The sequence below is a fragment of the Lactuca sativa genome, chromosome 8 (genome assembly GCF_002870075.4).
Source record: "Lactuca sativa cultivar Salinas chromosome 8, Lsat_Salinas_v11, whole genome shotgun sequence".
Lineage (NCBI taxonomy): Eukaryota > Viridiplantae > Streptophyta > Magnoliopsida > Asterales > Asteraceae > Lactuca > Lactuca sativa.
In genome coordinates, this window is record NC_056630.2 from 97196276 (window position 1) to 97213300 (window position 17025).

Below are 17025 nucleotides of genomic sequence, written 5' to 3' on the forward strand. Positions count from 1 at the left end.
ACAAGTGAATCACATATGAATTACATGTGATTCACATGTAAATAACATGTAATTCACATATGAGTACATGTGATTCACATGTAATTCACATATGATTAATTTGTGATTTACATGTAAATTACAAGTGAATTACCTATGAATTACATGTGATTCACAAGTAAATCACATATGAATTATATGTAATTCACATATTTATCACATGTAATTCACATGTAAATCACAAGTGATCACATATCACTTACATGTGATTCACATGTAAATCACAAGTGAATTACATGTGATTCACATGTAAATCACAAGTGAATTACATGGGATTCACATGTAAATCACAAGTGAATCACATATGAATTACGTCTATATGCACACATGCATTTCGTGTAAGTGTTCTTCGTTAATTATTTTTTAAATTTTCTTGTGAATTTCACATTTAAATCTTAAAAAATACTATCACATGTGAATATCACATTATATAATCACATGTGAATCTTACATGATATATACATGTGCGTGTTCTCGCATTAATCAATTTTTTTTTCCTGTAGATTGATTAATAAAAATGAGATTTTTTATAATTTATTTACGAATATTATAGTATAAGAAATATACATATATGCATTTGAAAAAATATGCATATATGCATTTGAAAAAATATGCATATAAACACCTAAAACGTTGATTTTTTTAGCTAAAAAAATGTAGTTTTGAAAAAAAAATTGCACTTTTTTATAAAAATCACAGTATTTTTTTGTTTTGTTTTTTTTGTTTTGTTTTGTTTTTTTTTTAAATGCAGTTTTTATTCTAGAAAAAATGCAGTTTTTTTTTTTTTTTTTTGAAAAAAAATGCGGTTTTTAAATAAATATTTTTTTCATTTTTTTTGAAAAGTTATTGTTTTTTTGAAAGAAATTAAAAAATCTCCATTTTTTTTTAAAAAATCAAATTTTTTTTTTTAAAAATTAAATCCGAAATTTTGAGTTATTTTGTTAATTTTTAGACATTTATATTAATATATTAAATAACACAAAAAAAAAATTAAACATTAAATAAGATTGGTAAGATGACGATCATGTTTTTAACGAATTACTTTTGATCCAACGTTCCACTTTTAGTTCTCTGGTTTTCGGGAAACCTTGAGTTCTCAACCGATCTCAACTCTCTCTCTCTCTCTCTCTCTCTCTCTCTCTCTCTATATATATATATATATATATATATATATATATATATATATATATATATATATATATATATATATATATATATATATATATATATATATATATATCAAGGTTGTAAAAATCGTTTGACGGTAGCTCAACGATCGACTGGTATTAAGGGATTAATCGGTCTTGGCGGGGATTAATCGAGGATTAATCGGGGACCATAGATTATTAATAAAATATTAAAATTAATTAAATATTAATATATCTTAAGAAAAACAAGTACTTCAAAAATTAGAAAATAAGAAAAATTGTAATTTGGAAATTTAGAAATACGAAAATATAAACATTTTGGTATAATATTTGAAAATTTGAAAATTTTGGAGTAAAAAAAAGAAAGTTGGTTTTTTGTATTTTTTTGACATTTTTTTTCACTTTTTTGTTACATTTTTTTTTTTACTTTTTTTCGATTTTTTGACTTTTGTTGACCGATTAATCCCGCCAAGGCCGATTAATCCTAAATTTCTGATTAATGCCCTAATCCTCGACGGTTGGAGAACGCCAAGCGATTAATCCACGATTAATCGTCGGTTAATCCCGATTTCTGCAACCATGATAAATATATATATATATATATATATATATATATATATATATATATATATATATATATATATATATATATATATATATATATATATACCCTAATAAATAAAACTCATTTTCTGCCACATGTCATGTCGTCATTGATTTGGACACATGGCATTTTAATAGATTTTTAGAATTTATTTATTTCCACATGTAATTTTTTGATTTGTTCAGATATCATAACTTATTTCGGTTATAATATTAAGAGAAATAAATGCTTCCTTGAAAAAGAATTGATATATTTATAATGTAATAAATGTCATAATTAATGAGAACTCTAAAATTGATATTGATATTAAATTTAATGTTTAAATATTGATATTAAATTTTTATTTTTAATAAACCCGTGTATTACACGGGTCTTACACTTAGTGTGTGTGTATATATATATATATATATATATATATATATATATATATATATATATATATATATATATATATATGAACACATATTGTGTGGATGTAGGGATTAATATGGCCAAGTATTATTTAATTTTAATAAATAATTAATTAAATCATCCACCCTTTAATTTAGGCAATTACTTTATTTAAAACCTTATTAGACCAAGAGTCGTATCCCTCCCGCTTCTATCGACCTTCTGCCCTATCAGACGACCTTAATTTATCATCGCCTTCCCAATGAGAGCTTCTCTGAGTTTAATTCTAATCAGCGATGAAATATGTTAGTAACACCAAGGAAGAACCGGTTAGCAACAATGGTTGCCAGGTTTCCTTTCCGGCGAGTTGCTAGCAACAAAGACGAGATTAATGGGTCCGTTGTTGCCGTTGTACGCCAATACCACTAATGTTGGACAACCCTAAACCTCCACAGCCGTCGTACACCACCACCACTTATGTAACAAACCCTATACCACATCAAAGCTGTTGTTTGCTGAGGTTTTACAAACCCTAAATATTTCCAAATTCTTGAGAATTCAATAAATCAAAGAGGTTCTGTGTTATCTCACTGTTAATTGGTATTTACATATGTTCTTAAATTGAAATTTCTTGGTTTTTGTATACTTTTTTTTTTTCAAAATGATGAAAGTAGTGAATTATTGTCAATGGTATATGATCCTTCTAGCATCTCAACATATTGGGGTAAAAGGCCATGAACATTGTGACAGGTATCATTCAATTGCGATTTGTTTCAGGATGATTTATTTCATGTCTTGCTTGGGACGTGATAAATAAGAAGGTTAAAGAGGTAAGTATATATTTCATGTTGTTTGCTCATCTGTTTTGTGATTTTGATCTTTGTGAAATCCCAAAAACCATATAACTTCTAAAAGATTGATAGTTACTGTAAACCCATTTTGTTTTGCATTCTTAAAGAAGATATGGTCTTACCACTTCACTAGTAGTGGTAATCTGATTTGTGATTCTTATTGCTCCCTTTATTCTTACTAGTGTGTTGTATTTTTGTTATTTAGACCAGAATAAAGTTGTTTGGGCAATCGAGTTGAAGGAAATAGTAACCACTTTGGGTCCTACTTACATTAAATTATGCAAGCATTAGTCCAAATATTGTCCCCTGTTACAATCACTAAGTTGCAAAAGCATTGTGATAAGGTCCCATTATATTCAGATGACATTGTAATATCTTTAGAAAAATGAAATTTTGGATGCAGTTTGATTGTAATATCTTTAAATAATTGCAAAAGCTTATTCTGCATTGTTGTTGTAGGCTCTTGTAAAGAGAATTGGTCCACCTTACAAAAGCAACATCATTCTTTCATAATATCAAGGTTTATTTTACAAAAGCAACATTATTCTTTCAGAATAGAAGGGTCCACCTTACATAAACAACAATATTCTTTCAGAATAAAAGGGTCCACCTTACAAAAACAACACCATTCCTTCTTTAAGAAGAAATCTGGTAGCATGCATTCTTAAATTTTATATCAGTTTTTGTACTTTCAAAAATTGCATATATCTTTTTCATATGAATGGTTGACATTACTTAGAGAATGAATGAAATTTGGTATTATTCTTTTAGAATGTATTTATATTTTTCATGTTTGTTATAAGTCATTAAAGAATGTATATTGTTGTTTGTCAGAATGAATATTATTATTCTTCAACTCATGATTCAAAAATTTGTTATTTTTCAAAATGTTCATTCAATCAGAATATGTATTTTATTAGAATATGTATTTTAAAATTTTGGTCCACATTCATTCTTACATCCACATAATACTTACCATCCACGTTATAACCTAGCCTAGCCCTATATATATATATATATATATATATATATATATATATATATATATATATATATATATATATATATATATATATATATATATATTAAGGTGCAACTTTAATGCCAAACACCTTATGTATATTTTTGCCCAGTACTGTACAACCACCAAACTCCACCTTAAAGAACTAGAAAATCTAATAGCTTTAACTCAAATTTTCTACACAATCGGTGAGAGCTAGAATGCAATCACATTAAAACATTACCAAATTTTCTACATCCTACCATTTCAGCTGCAACACTAATTAAGTTTCCTAAATATTTAAAAGCTGCGAACCGCAAAAATTTACTCACACCCATTTCTCTTTGGTGCGGATACATCAAATTCATCATAAAATGGAAAAACAAATTGACATAAAATCTTATCAAGTTCTTGATAAAATTTCGATAATCAAAACTAACCTTCAGTCTGGTGATGCTCCTGCAGGGGCAGGGCTATCAGTTGCAGAAAAAACTGTGGTATTAATTATACGACTTTACATTGCAGAAATTCACCATGAAAACCCTTCTTCTTCAAAACCACTTTCTATTGGGAGTTTTATTTCTTATCAGTTCCGACTCAATTTTGATGTGATTCTGCACTTAGAACTTCCTGTGCCGCCTTTTTCTCCGCCTCTATTTGCTTGCAGTTGTCCTCACGGGCTTGATTAAAATTTCTCACAAACAAAAGCAAAGTTGTAACAACTGTAAACATTATCATAAAACAGAAGTTGGAGATCAACTAGTGATCACGTGAAGATAATATCACGAAAGTAGGTCGTTTTGATGATTGATTACCTTTTTCATATGGGCAACGAACAGGATCTTCTCCAAAGTAAATAATTAATGTATCCACAGTTTTATGCTATAAAAAATAAAGTTTTAAAAATTGGGGAAATGTATAGCAATCTTTGTATTTACAGGAATTTGAGATACATACCACCCCAGAGTAAAGTGTGACCAGGGACTTTACATCAGGTTCCGCAAAAGCAAGAAACTGTTGAAGAGACTGAACATGGAAAACAAAAATAAAATAGTTAACAGTCACTTAAACGTGAAGTTAAAGTCACAGGTACAAAAAGTCCAATAACCTGTGGATTAACTTATAACCATGGTGGAAGTTAATGGTTTTTTATTTTTTTTGAGAAAGAGGGAGCACCCTAAGGAGAATTATTATCAGTGGAAGTTAATGGTAGCCCATGATATAAGAAAAGCAAGTTTGGTTGGAAGTTCAGATGTATGATTTGAGATTCCATTCCATTACGTGTTTGGTTGCCAAATAGATGGAATACAATTCCATTCCATTATTTTTTCTTATTGAAGGACCAAAATATCCTCATCATCATCATCATATATAAAGGTTATAAATGAAATAGATATTCAATATTTAATATTGAATTCCATTCTATTTCCTGCCAACAAATTGCATGAAAAACTGCAATTCCTTGGGATCACAATCCCCTCAAATTCCAATTCCTTCCACATATTCCATTTATGGCTCTTATCAACTTTATGTGCATACCTGCCGAAAACGATTAGACACATGTCCATCCTTTTTACACAATTTCTTTTCTTGGACTACTTTGTCTAGTCCTTTTGTAATCGCCTGCATCTCTTCTGCCATGATTTTTAACTGTATCTGGAATAGATATATCATTTTAATCAGCAAAAACAAAACTAACATAACTTCAATTTAAGGAAAAATGTAAATCCCAGAAGGATCACCTTTGATGCAGGTTCCAAACTGCCAAGTTCCTTGGAAAAGTCTAGGACTTCAGGCAGTTTGTCTGCAAGCACCTAAACATATATATCCAACACAGATACCATAAACAAAATGAAAGAAACACAAACAAATAAATAAAAAAATCTTACCTTACAAAGATAATGCATGAGAGTTGTTTTATTACTCCAGGCACACGTTGTGTTGAGTTTTAGGAAGCTATCCAGTCTGAACTTAACAGCAGCTCCTAAAACCAAAACAATTTTCTGTAACTCCAAATAATAATAATAAAAAAAAAAGTAGTAGCAGTAACTCACCTCTTGTAGTTCCCTGGTTCAAAGCATTTCCAAGAGAAAGAATTGTCTGCATGACTCTCCTCAACTTTACAGAACTAATAAGCTGATATAACCACCATCAACATATATAAAAGAAGTAAAATTTAATCTGATCTTATTGTCACTAAACAAGTGCATAATTAAAGTGACAGATGACTAACAACTTGCCTGTTCTACTGATAAATATACAACGTTTACACAATTCCTAAGATCTGAAACCTAAATTTGCAAAAAGGAACAGTAAAGTTAAAATACAGTAAATATGAGAAAGCAGGAAATGCAAAGAATAATATCTCCTTACCAATTTACTAAACTGTAACTTATAAGAGAAAACTGTGAGCTTAGCTTCTGCACGTGGAATTCTCATTAGCTCTATAAAGAACTGTTACAAGAAATCAGAAATTTAAGTTTTTAAATTTCGGTCCCCGAGTTCATTAACATACTAATGATATAAATCCAGAAAATGAGTACTATATACCTGTTCACATTTGCCCAATTTTTCCCTTTCTCCTTTATAGCCCTAAGCATAGAAAATATTAGTTATTTTACAAAATAAATATGGATATAAAATATAATGTAAAATATTAATTGTTAATACACCTTAAGTAGTTCCATTTCCTCCTTTGTAGGACATAACTTTATAAGGCTATCCACCTGATCAACATCCATTGCTAATTCATCCAAATTAAGGACTTGTTCCTGTTAACTTTCAAAACTAGAGCATTAAAAATATATATCACAAAATCTAATTTTCGAGTAAATACATAATGTTTTGAGCTTACCATCAATTCAGGGAATGGTGTCTTCACCTTTGAAAGCATGATTTCACAGGTATATGCCCTGCTATGCGAAATCTGGAACAAGCGTGAAATATCAACATATGCTACATACAAAGATGTGTGAAGTCAACCACAAGTACACTTGAAGATTTTGCACACAATCAAGAAGGAGAATAAATTATTACCAGTTGTACTTTTTTGGTTTTCTTAGCTGCTTTAAATTTTCCTTTTGAGGCCTTGTCAGAATTTGGATTTGATGCTGAAAAGAGTGTTTCAAGTTTCGACATATCAATCTCTGGTGCCCTAATGAGGAAATGAAGAAAGAAAAACTTAGTAGGAGATGGATGTCAATATATCAAATAAACAGATGTAGGTATATTAAAGAACCATATAGACTCCGCCTTTATTTGCTTGCAGTTTTCTTGATGGGCTAAATCAAACATTCTCACAAACTTCAGCAAAGTTTCAACAACTGTAAACATTATAATAAAAGTAGAAGTTGGAGATCAATGAGTGATCACGTGAAGATATTATCATGAACATAAGTTGTTCTGAAGTTTGATTACCATTTTCATATAGGCATTTTTTAGGGTCTTCTCCAAAGTAAATAATTAATGAATACTCACTTTTACCCTATTAAAAAGTGCAATTTTAAGAACTGAGAAACATATGGCCATATTTGTATTTAATGGAATTTTTTGATACATACCATCCGAGAGTAAAGTGAAGCCAGGGACCTTACTTCAGGTTCCGCAAAAGCAAGAAACTCTTTCAGAATCTGAACACGGAAAAATAAAACAGTCACCTGAAGGACCAAAATACCCACATAATATATATATATATATATATATATATATATATATATATATATATATATATATATATATAAGTGAAAATGAAAAAAGGTATTCGATATTTATTATTTAATTTAATTTTTTTCCTGCCAACTAAACGCATGATAAACCGCAATCCCTTGGGATTCCAATTCGGTTGAAAGGTTACATTAATGGCTCTTATCAACTTTATGTGGATACCTTCCAAAAACGGTTAGACACTTGTCCATCTTTTTTACACAATTTCTTTTCTCGGACTACTTGGTCTAGTCCTTTTGTAATCGCCATCATCTCTTCTGCCATGATTTTTAGCTGTATCTGGAATACATATATCATTTTAATCAGCAAAAACGAAACTAACATAACTTTCATTTAAGGAAAAACGTAAATCCCACAGGGATATATCACCTTTGTTGCAGGTTCTAAACTGCCAAGTTCCTTGGAAAAGTCTAGGACTTCAGGCAGTTTGTCTGCAATCACCTAACATATCCCACACAACAGTTACCATAAACAAAGTGAAAGAAACACACACAAAATAAATAAATAAAAATCTTACTTTACAAAGATAGTGCAGGGGAGTCATTTTATTGCTCCTCACATGTGTTTCGTTAAGTTTTAGGAGAGTATGCAATCTGAACCCAACGGCAAAACCTAAAACCAAAACCATGTTATTCTAATTTTTGTAACTCCAAAAAGAAGGAACAGTAGTAACTCACCTATTTTAGTTCCCTCATTCAAAGCATTTCCAAGAGAAAGAATTGTCTGCATGACTCTCTTTAACTTTACAGAACTCCTTATCTGATATAACCACCAGCAACATACATGAAAATAAGTAAAATTTAATCAAATTATATTGTCACTGAAGAACTGCTTTATTAAAGTGACAGATAACTAAAAACTTGCCTGTTCTACTGATAAATACAAAACGTTTAGCTTTTCTCTAAGTTCTGTAACCTAAATTTGAAAAAAAAAAAAAAAAAAAAAAAAAAGTGAAGTTAAAATACGCTAAAAGTAAGAAAGCAGGAAATGCAAAGAATAATATCTCCTGACCAGTGTACTATACTGTAACTTATAAGAGAAAACTGTGAGCTTAGCTTCTGCACGTGGAACTCTCATTAGCTCTATAAAGAACTGTTACAAAAACTCAGAAATTAATTTTTTAGATCTCCGTCCCAAGTTCATTAACATGCTAATGATATGAATCTAGAAAATGGGTATTTTATACCAGTTCACATTTGCCCAATTTTTCCATTTCTCCTTTATAGCCCTAAGCATACAAATTACAAAATGTTAGTTATATTATGACAAAAAATGTGGATATATAAGTTAATGTAAAATGTAAATTATAAATACACCTTAAGTAGTTCCATCTCCTTCTTTGTAGGACAGAACTTTATAAGTCTATCCACCTGATCAACATCCATTGGTAATTCATCCAAATTAAGGACATGTTCCTGTTACGTTTCAAAACTAAAGCAATAAAAATGTTTATCAGAAAACCTAAGTTAAGAATTAATACATAATGTTGTTGGAATGGAAAGTCAAATCAGAATCATGATTGATCCCTAAAAATCTGTCAAAAGGAATCTTTATTTTTAATGTGAATATTTGTATAGCTAGCTTGCCTAGATTAGGAGTTCTTTCCATGTTTATTCTTGTCTATAAATTGTAGCCTTGAATGTAATATAGTGGCAGTTTTTAGTTTAATTTTCAAATTCTCTTTGTTTCATGGTATAAGAGCTATGCAACCTCTGCCGGCTAAAGTTGTTGATGCCAAATAACCATTTGTGATCATCTTATTCTTGATTTTTCTTTTCCCACCATAATGACGGGCTATGTTTAATCATCTACCACCCATCCGTCTTCAAACCCAAATTCATCTCTTTTTCCACCATCTGATATCAATCTCTCTCTTCAAATTACCCAACATAAACTTAATGGATTGAATTTCCGTTAATGGTTTCAATCGGTTCTTCTTGTCATCAGAGGGAAAGGGAAGACCGGGTACCATACCAATGAAACTAAAGCCCCGGACCAAAAGGATGCTGCTCACTACAAAGTATGGGAGGCAGAAAACTCCATTGTCATGGCGTGGTTGGTTAATTCTATGAACCCGAATATTGGAAGAACCTATCTCTATTATAACACAGCTCATTAAATCTGGATAGTTGTCCAAGAAATGTATTCCGATCTTGAAAACACCTCACAGTGTTTTGAGATTCGTTCAGCTCTTCGGAATACCAACCAAGGAGGACGATCGGTTACTAAATACTACAATGTTCTAACAGAATTGTGGCAGGAGATAGATGTGTTTTACAACATAAACTGGTCATGTCCTCAAGACGATGCTCTTCATGCAAAAATGCTTGAAAAAGATAGAATCTTTGATTTCCTTCAAGATCTCAACAAAAAACTAGACGAGGTTAGGGGCAGAATCCTTGGCACCAAACCACTTCCCTCTCTTTGAGAAGTATTTGCAGAAGTTCGACGAGAAGAAATTTGCAAGAAGGTGATGCTACATACCCCCAACAAGTATCGATATTGAAGGTTCTGCCCTTGCTGCCTACATATCAGAAGGACAAAAGAATTCTAAGTCTTCAAACGCCAAAGTCTGGTGTGAACACTAAAAGAAGTTGTATCATACAAAGGACCAATGTTGGGGCCTTCACAGAAAGCCCGCAAACTGGACTCCTCGAAGGGTACAATCCAAAACCGCATCTGCACATGTTGCAAAGACTTCATAAGAAAATAATTCTTCTCCCAACCCTTTTACAGCAGATCAATTGGAAGTACTCAGGTCACTCTTACAATCCACTAGTTCATCCTCCACTCCATTAGGTAATGGGGCACAACAAGGTAAACAAATACCTTCTTTTCTACTAAAAAATGGATCCTTTGAAGCATGGATTGTTGATACTGGTGCTTCTGATCATATGACTGGGAGTAAAAATTTACTAAAAGACTTTAAACCAAGCACCAATTACATTACTGTAACAGTTGCTGATGGAAAAGTCTCTCGTGTTACCGGAATAGGTAGTGCTATCTATGATGATGTAAAACTAAATTCAGTTTTATATGTGCCAAACCTCCGGTTTAATTTAATGTCAGTCATTAAACTTCTTAAAGATCAGAACTGTATAGTAACTTGTTTTCCTACACATTGTTAATTTCAGGAGCATTCTTCGGGGAAGATGATTGGCATAGCTAAAGAATACAACAATCTCTACTACTTCACAGGCTCTTCATTCATGTCACATTACCCTAAACACCTTTCTCTTTCTGTTACTTCTAAGTCTAATGTTTTGTTATGGCATCAACGTTTAGGTTATCCTAGTTTTGATTACTTGCGTCGTTTGAATCCAAAACTATTCATCAATAAAGATTGTTCTGGGTTTCAATGTGAAAGTTGTGTTCTTTGCTAAACAAACCAGAAATACATACCCAAGCCATGCATATCAACCATCCCAACTATTCAGTATTGTTTATAGTGATATGTGGGGCCCATCCCATACTCTTAACATAAATGGATCCCGATGGTTCATCACATTCATCGATGGCCATACACATGCTTGTTGGGTGTATGTATTAATAAACAAATCTGATTGTGGTGAAATTTTTAAAAAATTCCACAAGCATGTAGAAAATGTGTTCCAATCCAGAATCCATGCCCTTCGATCTGGCAATAGCGAAGAGTCTTTTGCTAATGATCTCAAAGCTTATCTAACTGAACATGGCATTCTCCACCCATCTTATTGTACAAAAACTCCACAACAAAATGGAGTGGCTGAGAGAAAAAACCGTCATCTTCTTGAAGTGTCTAGGGCTATCATGATAAACTGTTATGTCCCTCACTCTTTCTGGGGTGAAGCTGTGCTTACTGCTGCCTATTTAATTAATAGGCTCCCTTCAAAAGTTCTTGATTTCTCAACCCCAATACAAAGTCTTCAAAAATGTTTCCCTAAACTGAGAGTTCTAAACTCTCTTTTGCCATGTGTCTTTGGGTGTAAAACCTTTGTTTACAATACAAGTCCATCTCGAGGGAAATTAGATCCTAAAGCTATCAAATGCATTTTTTTGGGATACTCGTCAACTAAAAAAGGATATAAGTGTTATTGTCCATCTTTAAAAAGGATGTTTGTAACTTGTGATGTCACATTTTGTGAAACACAAAGTTTTTATCCCACTACATCTCTTGGGGGGGCAAACCTTAGTGAAGAAATCCATTGGGATCCCTTAATTTCCATTCCAACAGTCTAGTGATGGTAAGAAGTCGATATTACTTGTGTATGTAGACAATGTGATCATCACTGGGGATGATATTCACGGGATTGAGAACTTGAAAAGAAGGTTACAATCCTTGTTTAAGGTTAAGGACCTTGGAAAGTTACAATATTTTCTTGAATGCAAGTTGCTCGAAGCAAGCAAGGAATATCTGTGTCCCAACGAAGATATGTTCTCGACCTTTTGAAAGAAACAGGAAAACTTGGATGTAAACCAGCAAGTACTCCTCAAGAGCAAAACTGGACATCTAAAATCAGCAATAATGACCCTCCAGTTGATCGAGAGCAGTACCAACGCCTTGTAGGTAAGTTAATTTACCTATGAAGTTGTTCAACAAATTCTACGGTATTTGAAAGGCACACCTGAAGGGAATATTTTTTTAAGAAAAATGAACAACGAAACATTGAAGGGTTTGCTGATGCAGATTGGGGAGGCTCAACTGATGCCAAAGTATGGGTAAACATAGTAACTTGGAGAAGTATGAAACAAACTGTGGTAGCTAGAAGCAGTGCTGAAGCAAAGTATAGGGCAATATCTCAAGGGATTTGTGAGCTAATCTGGATTAAAAGGCTGCTGGAAGATCTTAAAATAGATGTTGATGGTCTAATGAAGTTGAATAGTGATAGTAAACCCACAATTGCAATTGTCCATAATCCTATTCAACACGACAGAATGAAGCATGTTCGAATAGACAGAAATTTCATCAAGACTGAAGTAGAGAATGGTACCATCAGTCTCAACTATGTACCAGCAAAGCAGCAGGAAGCTGACATGTTCACTAAAGCATTGCTGAAAACAGATTTCAAATGCAATGTTTCCAAGTTGGGAATGTGGGATATACATTCACCAACTTGAGGGGAGTGTTGGAATGGAAAGTCAAATCAGAATCATGATTGATCCCAAAAAATCTATCAAAGGGAATCTTTATTTTTAATGTGAATATTTGTATAGCTAGCTTGCCTAGATTAGGAGTTCTTTCAATGTTTATTCTTGTCTATAAATTGTAGCCCTGAATGTAATATAGTGGCAGTTTTTAGTTTAATTTTCAAATTCTCTTTGTTTCAAATGTTTTGAGCTTACCATCAATTCAGGCAATGGTGTCTTCACCTTTGAAAGCATGATTTCACAGTCATATGCCCGGGTATGCGAAATCTGCAACAAGTGTGAAATATCAACGAATGTTCCAGACAAAGATGAGTGAAGTCAACCACAAGTACAGTGAAAGATTTTGCACACAATCAAGAAGGAAAATAATTTATTACCAGTTGTACTTTTTTGGGTTTATTAGCTGCTTTAGATTTTCCTTTTGAGGCCTTGTCAGAATTTGGATTTGATTCCAAAAACAGCGTTTCAAGTTCCGACATATCGATCTCTGGTGCCCTAATGAGAAAATTATGAAAGAAAAACTTAGTAGGAGATCGATGTCAATATATCAAATGAAGAGAAATAGGAATATATATTAAAGAACCATATAGACTCCGCCTCTATTTGCTTGCAGTTTTCTTCATGGGCTTGATTAAACATTCTCACAAACAAAAGCAAAGTTTCAACAACTGTAAACATTATCATAAAAGTAGAAGTTGGAGATCAATTAGTGATAACATGAAGATATTTTCATGAAAGTGGTTGTTCGATGATTGATTACCTTTTTCGTATGGGCAACGAGTAGGGTCTTCTCCAAAGTAAATAATTAACGCATCCACAGTTTTACACTATAAAAAGTGCAGTTTTAAAAATTGGGAAACATATAGCAATCTACAGGACTTTTTGATACATACCACCATAGAGTAAATTGAAGTCAGGGCCATTACTTCAGGTTTCGCAGAAGCAAGAAACTTTTTCAGAGTCTGAACAAGGAAAAGAAAAACAAAGCAGTCACTTAAACATAAAGTTCAAGTCATGGTTACAAACTAGTCCAATAACAAATGGATCAACTTAAAACCATGGTGGAAGTTAATATTTTTTTCAGAAAGAGGGAGCACCCTCAGGGAAATGGAAGTTAATATTCAATATTTATAATTAGTATTTAATTTCATTCCATTTCCTGCCAACCAAATGCATGATAAACCGCAATTCCTTAGGATTCCAATTCCCTCAGATTCCAATTCCGTTGACAGGTTACATTTATGGCTCTTATCAACTTTATGTGCATACCTTTCTAAATCTTTTAGACATATGTCCATCTTTTTTACACAATTTCTTTTCTTGGACTGCTTTCTCTAGTCCTTTTGTAATCGCTAGCATCTCTTCTGCCAAGTTTTTTAGCTGTATCTGGAATAGATATACCATTTTAATCAACAAAAACAAAACTAACATAACTTTAATTAAAAAAATGTGAATGCCACAAAAATCACCTTTGATGCAGGTTCCAAGCTGCCAATTTCCATGGAAAAGTCTAGGACTTCAGGCAGTTTGTCTGCAAGCACCTAAACATATCCAACAAGATATCATAAACAAAGTGAAAGAAACACAAACAAATAAATAAATAAAATGTCTTACCTTACAAAGATAATGCATGAGAGTCATGTTATTGTTCCTGCCACGCGTTTCATTAAGTTTCAAGAGGCTGTCCAATCTGAACCCAACAGCAGCACCTAAAACCAAAACCAACTTGTTCTAATTTCTGTAACTTCAAAAAAAAACAAAAAAAAAAAAACCAAAAAAACAAAAAAACAAACATCAGTAACTCACCTCTTGTAGTTCCTTGATTCAAAGCATTTCCAAGAGAAAGAATCGTCTGCATGACTCTCTTTAGCTTTATAGAACTCCTAATCTAATATAACCACCATCAACATACATATAAAAGTAAAATTTAATCCAATATTATTGTTACTGAATAACTGCATAATTAAATTGACAGATAACTAATAACTTGCCTGTTCTGCTGATAAATATACAACGTTTAGGCTATCGTTAAGTTCTGAAACCTAAATTTGCAAAAAGAACAGTAATGTTAAAATAAGGTAAATATAAGAACGCAGGAAATGAAAAGAATAATATCTACCGACCAGTGTATTAAAATGTAACTTATAAGAGAAAGCTGAGAGCTTAGCTTCTGAACGTGGAATTCTCATTAGCTCTATAAAGAACTGTTACAAAAAATCAGAATTTTTATTTTTTAAATTTTGGTCGATGAGTTCATTAACATGCTAATGATATAAATCCAGAGAATGAGTACTATATACCTGTTCACATTTGCCCAAATTTTCCCTTTCCCCTTTATATAAATACACCTTAATTAGTTCAATCTCCTCCTTTGTAGGGAAGAACTTTAGAATATTATCCACCTTATCAACATCCATTGCTGAATCGTTAAAATCAAGGACATAACACTGTTCAGTTTTAAAACGAAAATCATCAAAAACATTTATCAGAAAACCTAATTTTTTATTAAATGCGTAATGTTTTTAGCTTACCATCAATTCAGGCAATGGTATCTTCACCTTTGAAAGCATGGTTTCACAGTTATATGCCCGCCTATGCTCAATCTGCAAAAAGCGTGAAATATCAACTAATCTTCCATACAAAGATGTGTGAAGTACAGTTAAAGATTTTGCATGCAATCAAGAAGGAAAATAAATTAATACCAGTTGTATTTTTACGGGTTCATTAGTTGCTTTAGATTTTGCTTTTGAGGGCTTTTCAGAATTTGGATTTGATGCTGAGAAGGGTGTTTCAAGTTCCGCCATATCAATCTCTGGTGCGCTATTGAGAAAATTAAGAAAGGAGATCGATGTCAATATGTCAAATAAAAAGAAATATGAAAATTAAAAGAACCATAAAGACTACGGATCTCCACCTTTCACGTTTTATAGTTCCTGGTTGTTGATTGATGGCATACACGATATCGTGATTAATACTTGGGATAATAATTCCTTTAATTTGATGGTTTTCCAGATATGACCTTTCTCAAAAAGCTCAAAGACGTGAAAAATGCAATCAAAAGATGGAGATTGGATGTTATGGAGAACGAAAACAAGGAAACAAATGAGTTCACAAAAAAAATGAAGATTTGGAAAGCTTAGCCGAGTTTCGTGCTCTTTCACCACCGGAAAGAGAAAATCGGATCACCTTGAAGATAGATTTCATTGTTTTTGAATTACCGTAAGAAATTAGATTTAAAACGAAAATCGCGGCTTGAAAAAAAGGGGAAAAAAGCATTATTATTTGCAAAAATCTACTCTAATAAATAATATAAATAATGGTTTTTTTTTTTTTTTTTTTTTTTTTTTGCTACGTGTCACCGTTTCATTTAATCTGCCAAATTTGATTTTGTGGTTATTTCGAATTAATTTTTTTTCTACATGGCATTTTATAGGTTTTTTTATTTTGATAAATTTCACATAATACTTTAATGTTATAATTACAATAAATTTAGTAATAAATAAATATCAATTTTATTAATAGACTTATATTCTTATTTCAAAATTTATAAATTAAAGCTCATTAATTAATTTGTTTATTTATTTAAATTTAAAAGATAAAAAAACAATTTTAATAATTCATTATTTTTCTTATTTTCTTAAAAATCCAAAGTTCTTAAATATTTAGACATTTATATACATATATATATATATATATATATATATATATATATATATATATATATATATATATTAACCCATGTAATACATGAGTCTCACAACTACTAAATAAATAAATAACTCTACATCAATGGCTTGCATGCAAGTTCTCACATGATTCACTTCAAACCTATAAGAATTGAAGTTTTTACACAAAATATTATCTTTTAGAAAAGTATTTACCATATACTTATACTTTCAAATCTATTTAACCAAATAATTGTATTTTTTATATAAAAAATTAAAGTCTCAGTATTCCTTTCCCGGTTTTCCTCATCTGTTTCACTACTTGCCTAATGCTCGTTGTTGCCACCCACCTCCCGCATTGACTCATATGTCGCCTCCTTCTCTTGCCTCTGCCTCATCTTCGTCAAAGCCAAGATCTTGTTTTTTTGTGTCGTTGGCCATGTCTTTCCGTTTCCATGGTCGATTGTTTCTGAAAATC

The 17025-nt window shown here is 31.7% G+C and overlaps 1 protein-coding gene across 1 annotated transcript; it reads right to left on the reverse strand.

Moving 5' to 3' along the window:
- Positions 1-4144: 4144 nt before the first annotated feature.
- On the reverse strand, positions 4145-16066 carry LOC111893583 (uncharacterized). The gene is made up of 39 exons (XM_023889661.3): positions 15797-16066; positions 15585-15702; positions 15414-15485; positions 15183-15329; positions 15006-15086; positions 14874-14924; positions 14689-14770; positions 14497-14591; positions 14352-14423; positions 14152-14268; positions 13776-13844; positions 13643-13709; positions 13466-13550; positions 13260-13377; positions 13078-13149; positions 9072-9170; positions 8942-8983; positions 8767-8847; positions 8620-8670; positions 8433-8514; positions 8273-8367; positions 8125-8196; positions 7918-8034; positions 7593-7661; positions 7450-7516; positions 7271-7355; positions 7069-7186; positions 6887-6958; positions 6705-6803; positions 6583-6624; positions 6406-6486; positions 6273-6323; positions 6087-6168; positions 5922-6016; positions 5775-5846; positions 5572-5688; positions 4990-5058; positions 4848-4914; positions 4145-4754 (listed from the first exon to the last, which is right to left on the reverse strand). The coding sequence occupies exons 2-39, from the start codon at positions 15684-15686 to the stop codon at positions 4630-4632; spliced, it is 3180 nt and encodes a 1059-aa protein (XP_023745429.1). The 5' UTR covers positions 15687-15702; positions 15797-16066; the 3' UTR covers positions 4145-4629.
- Between the last annotated feature and the right edge of the window lie 959 nt (positions 16067-17025).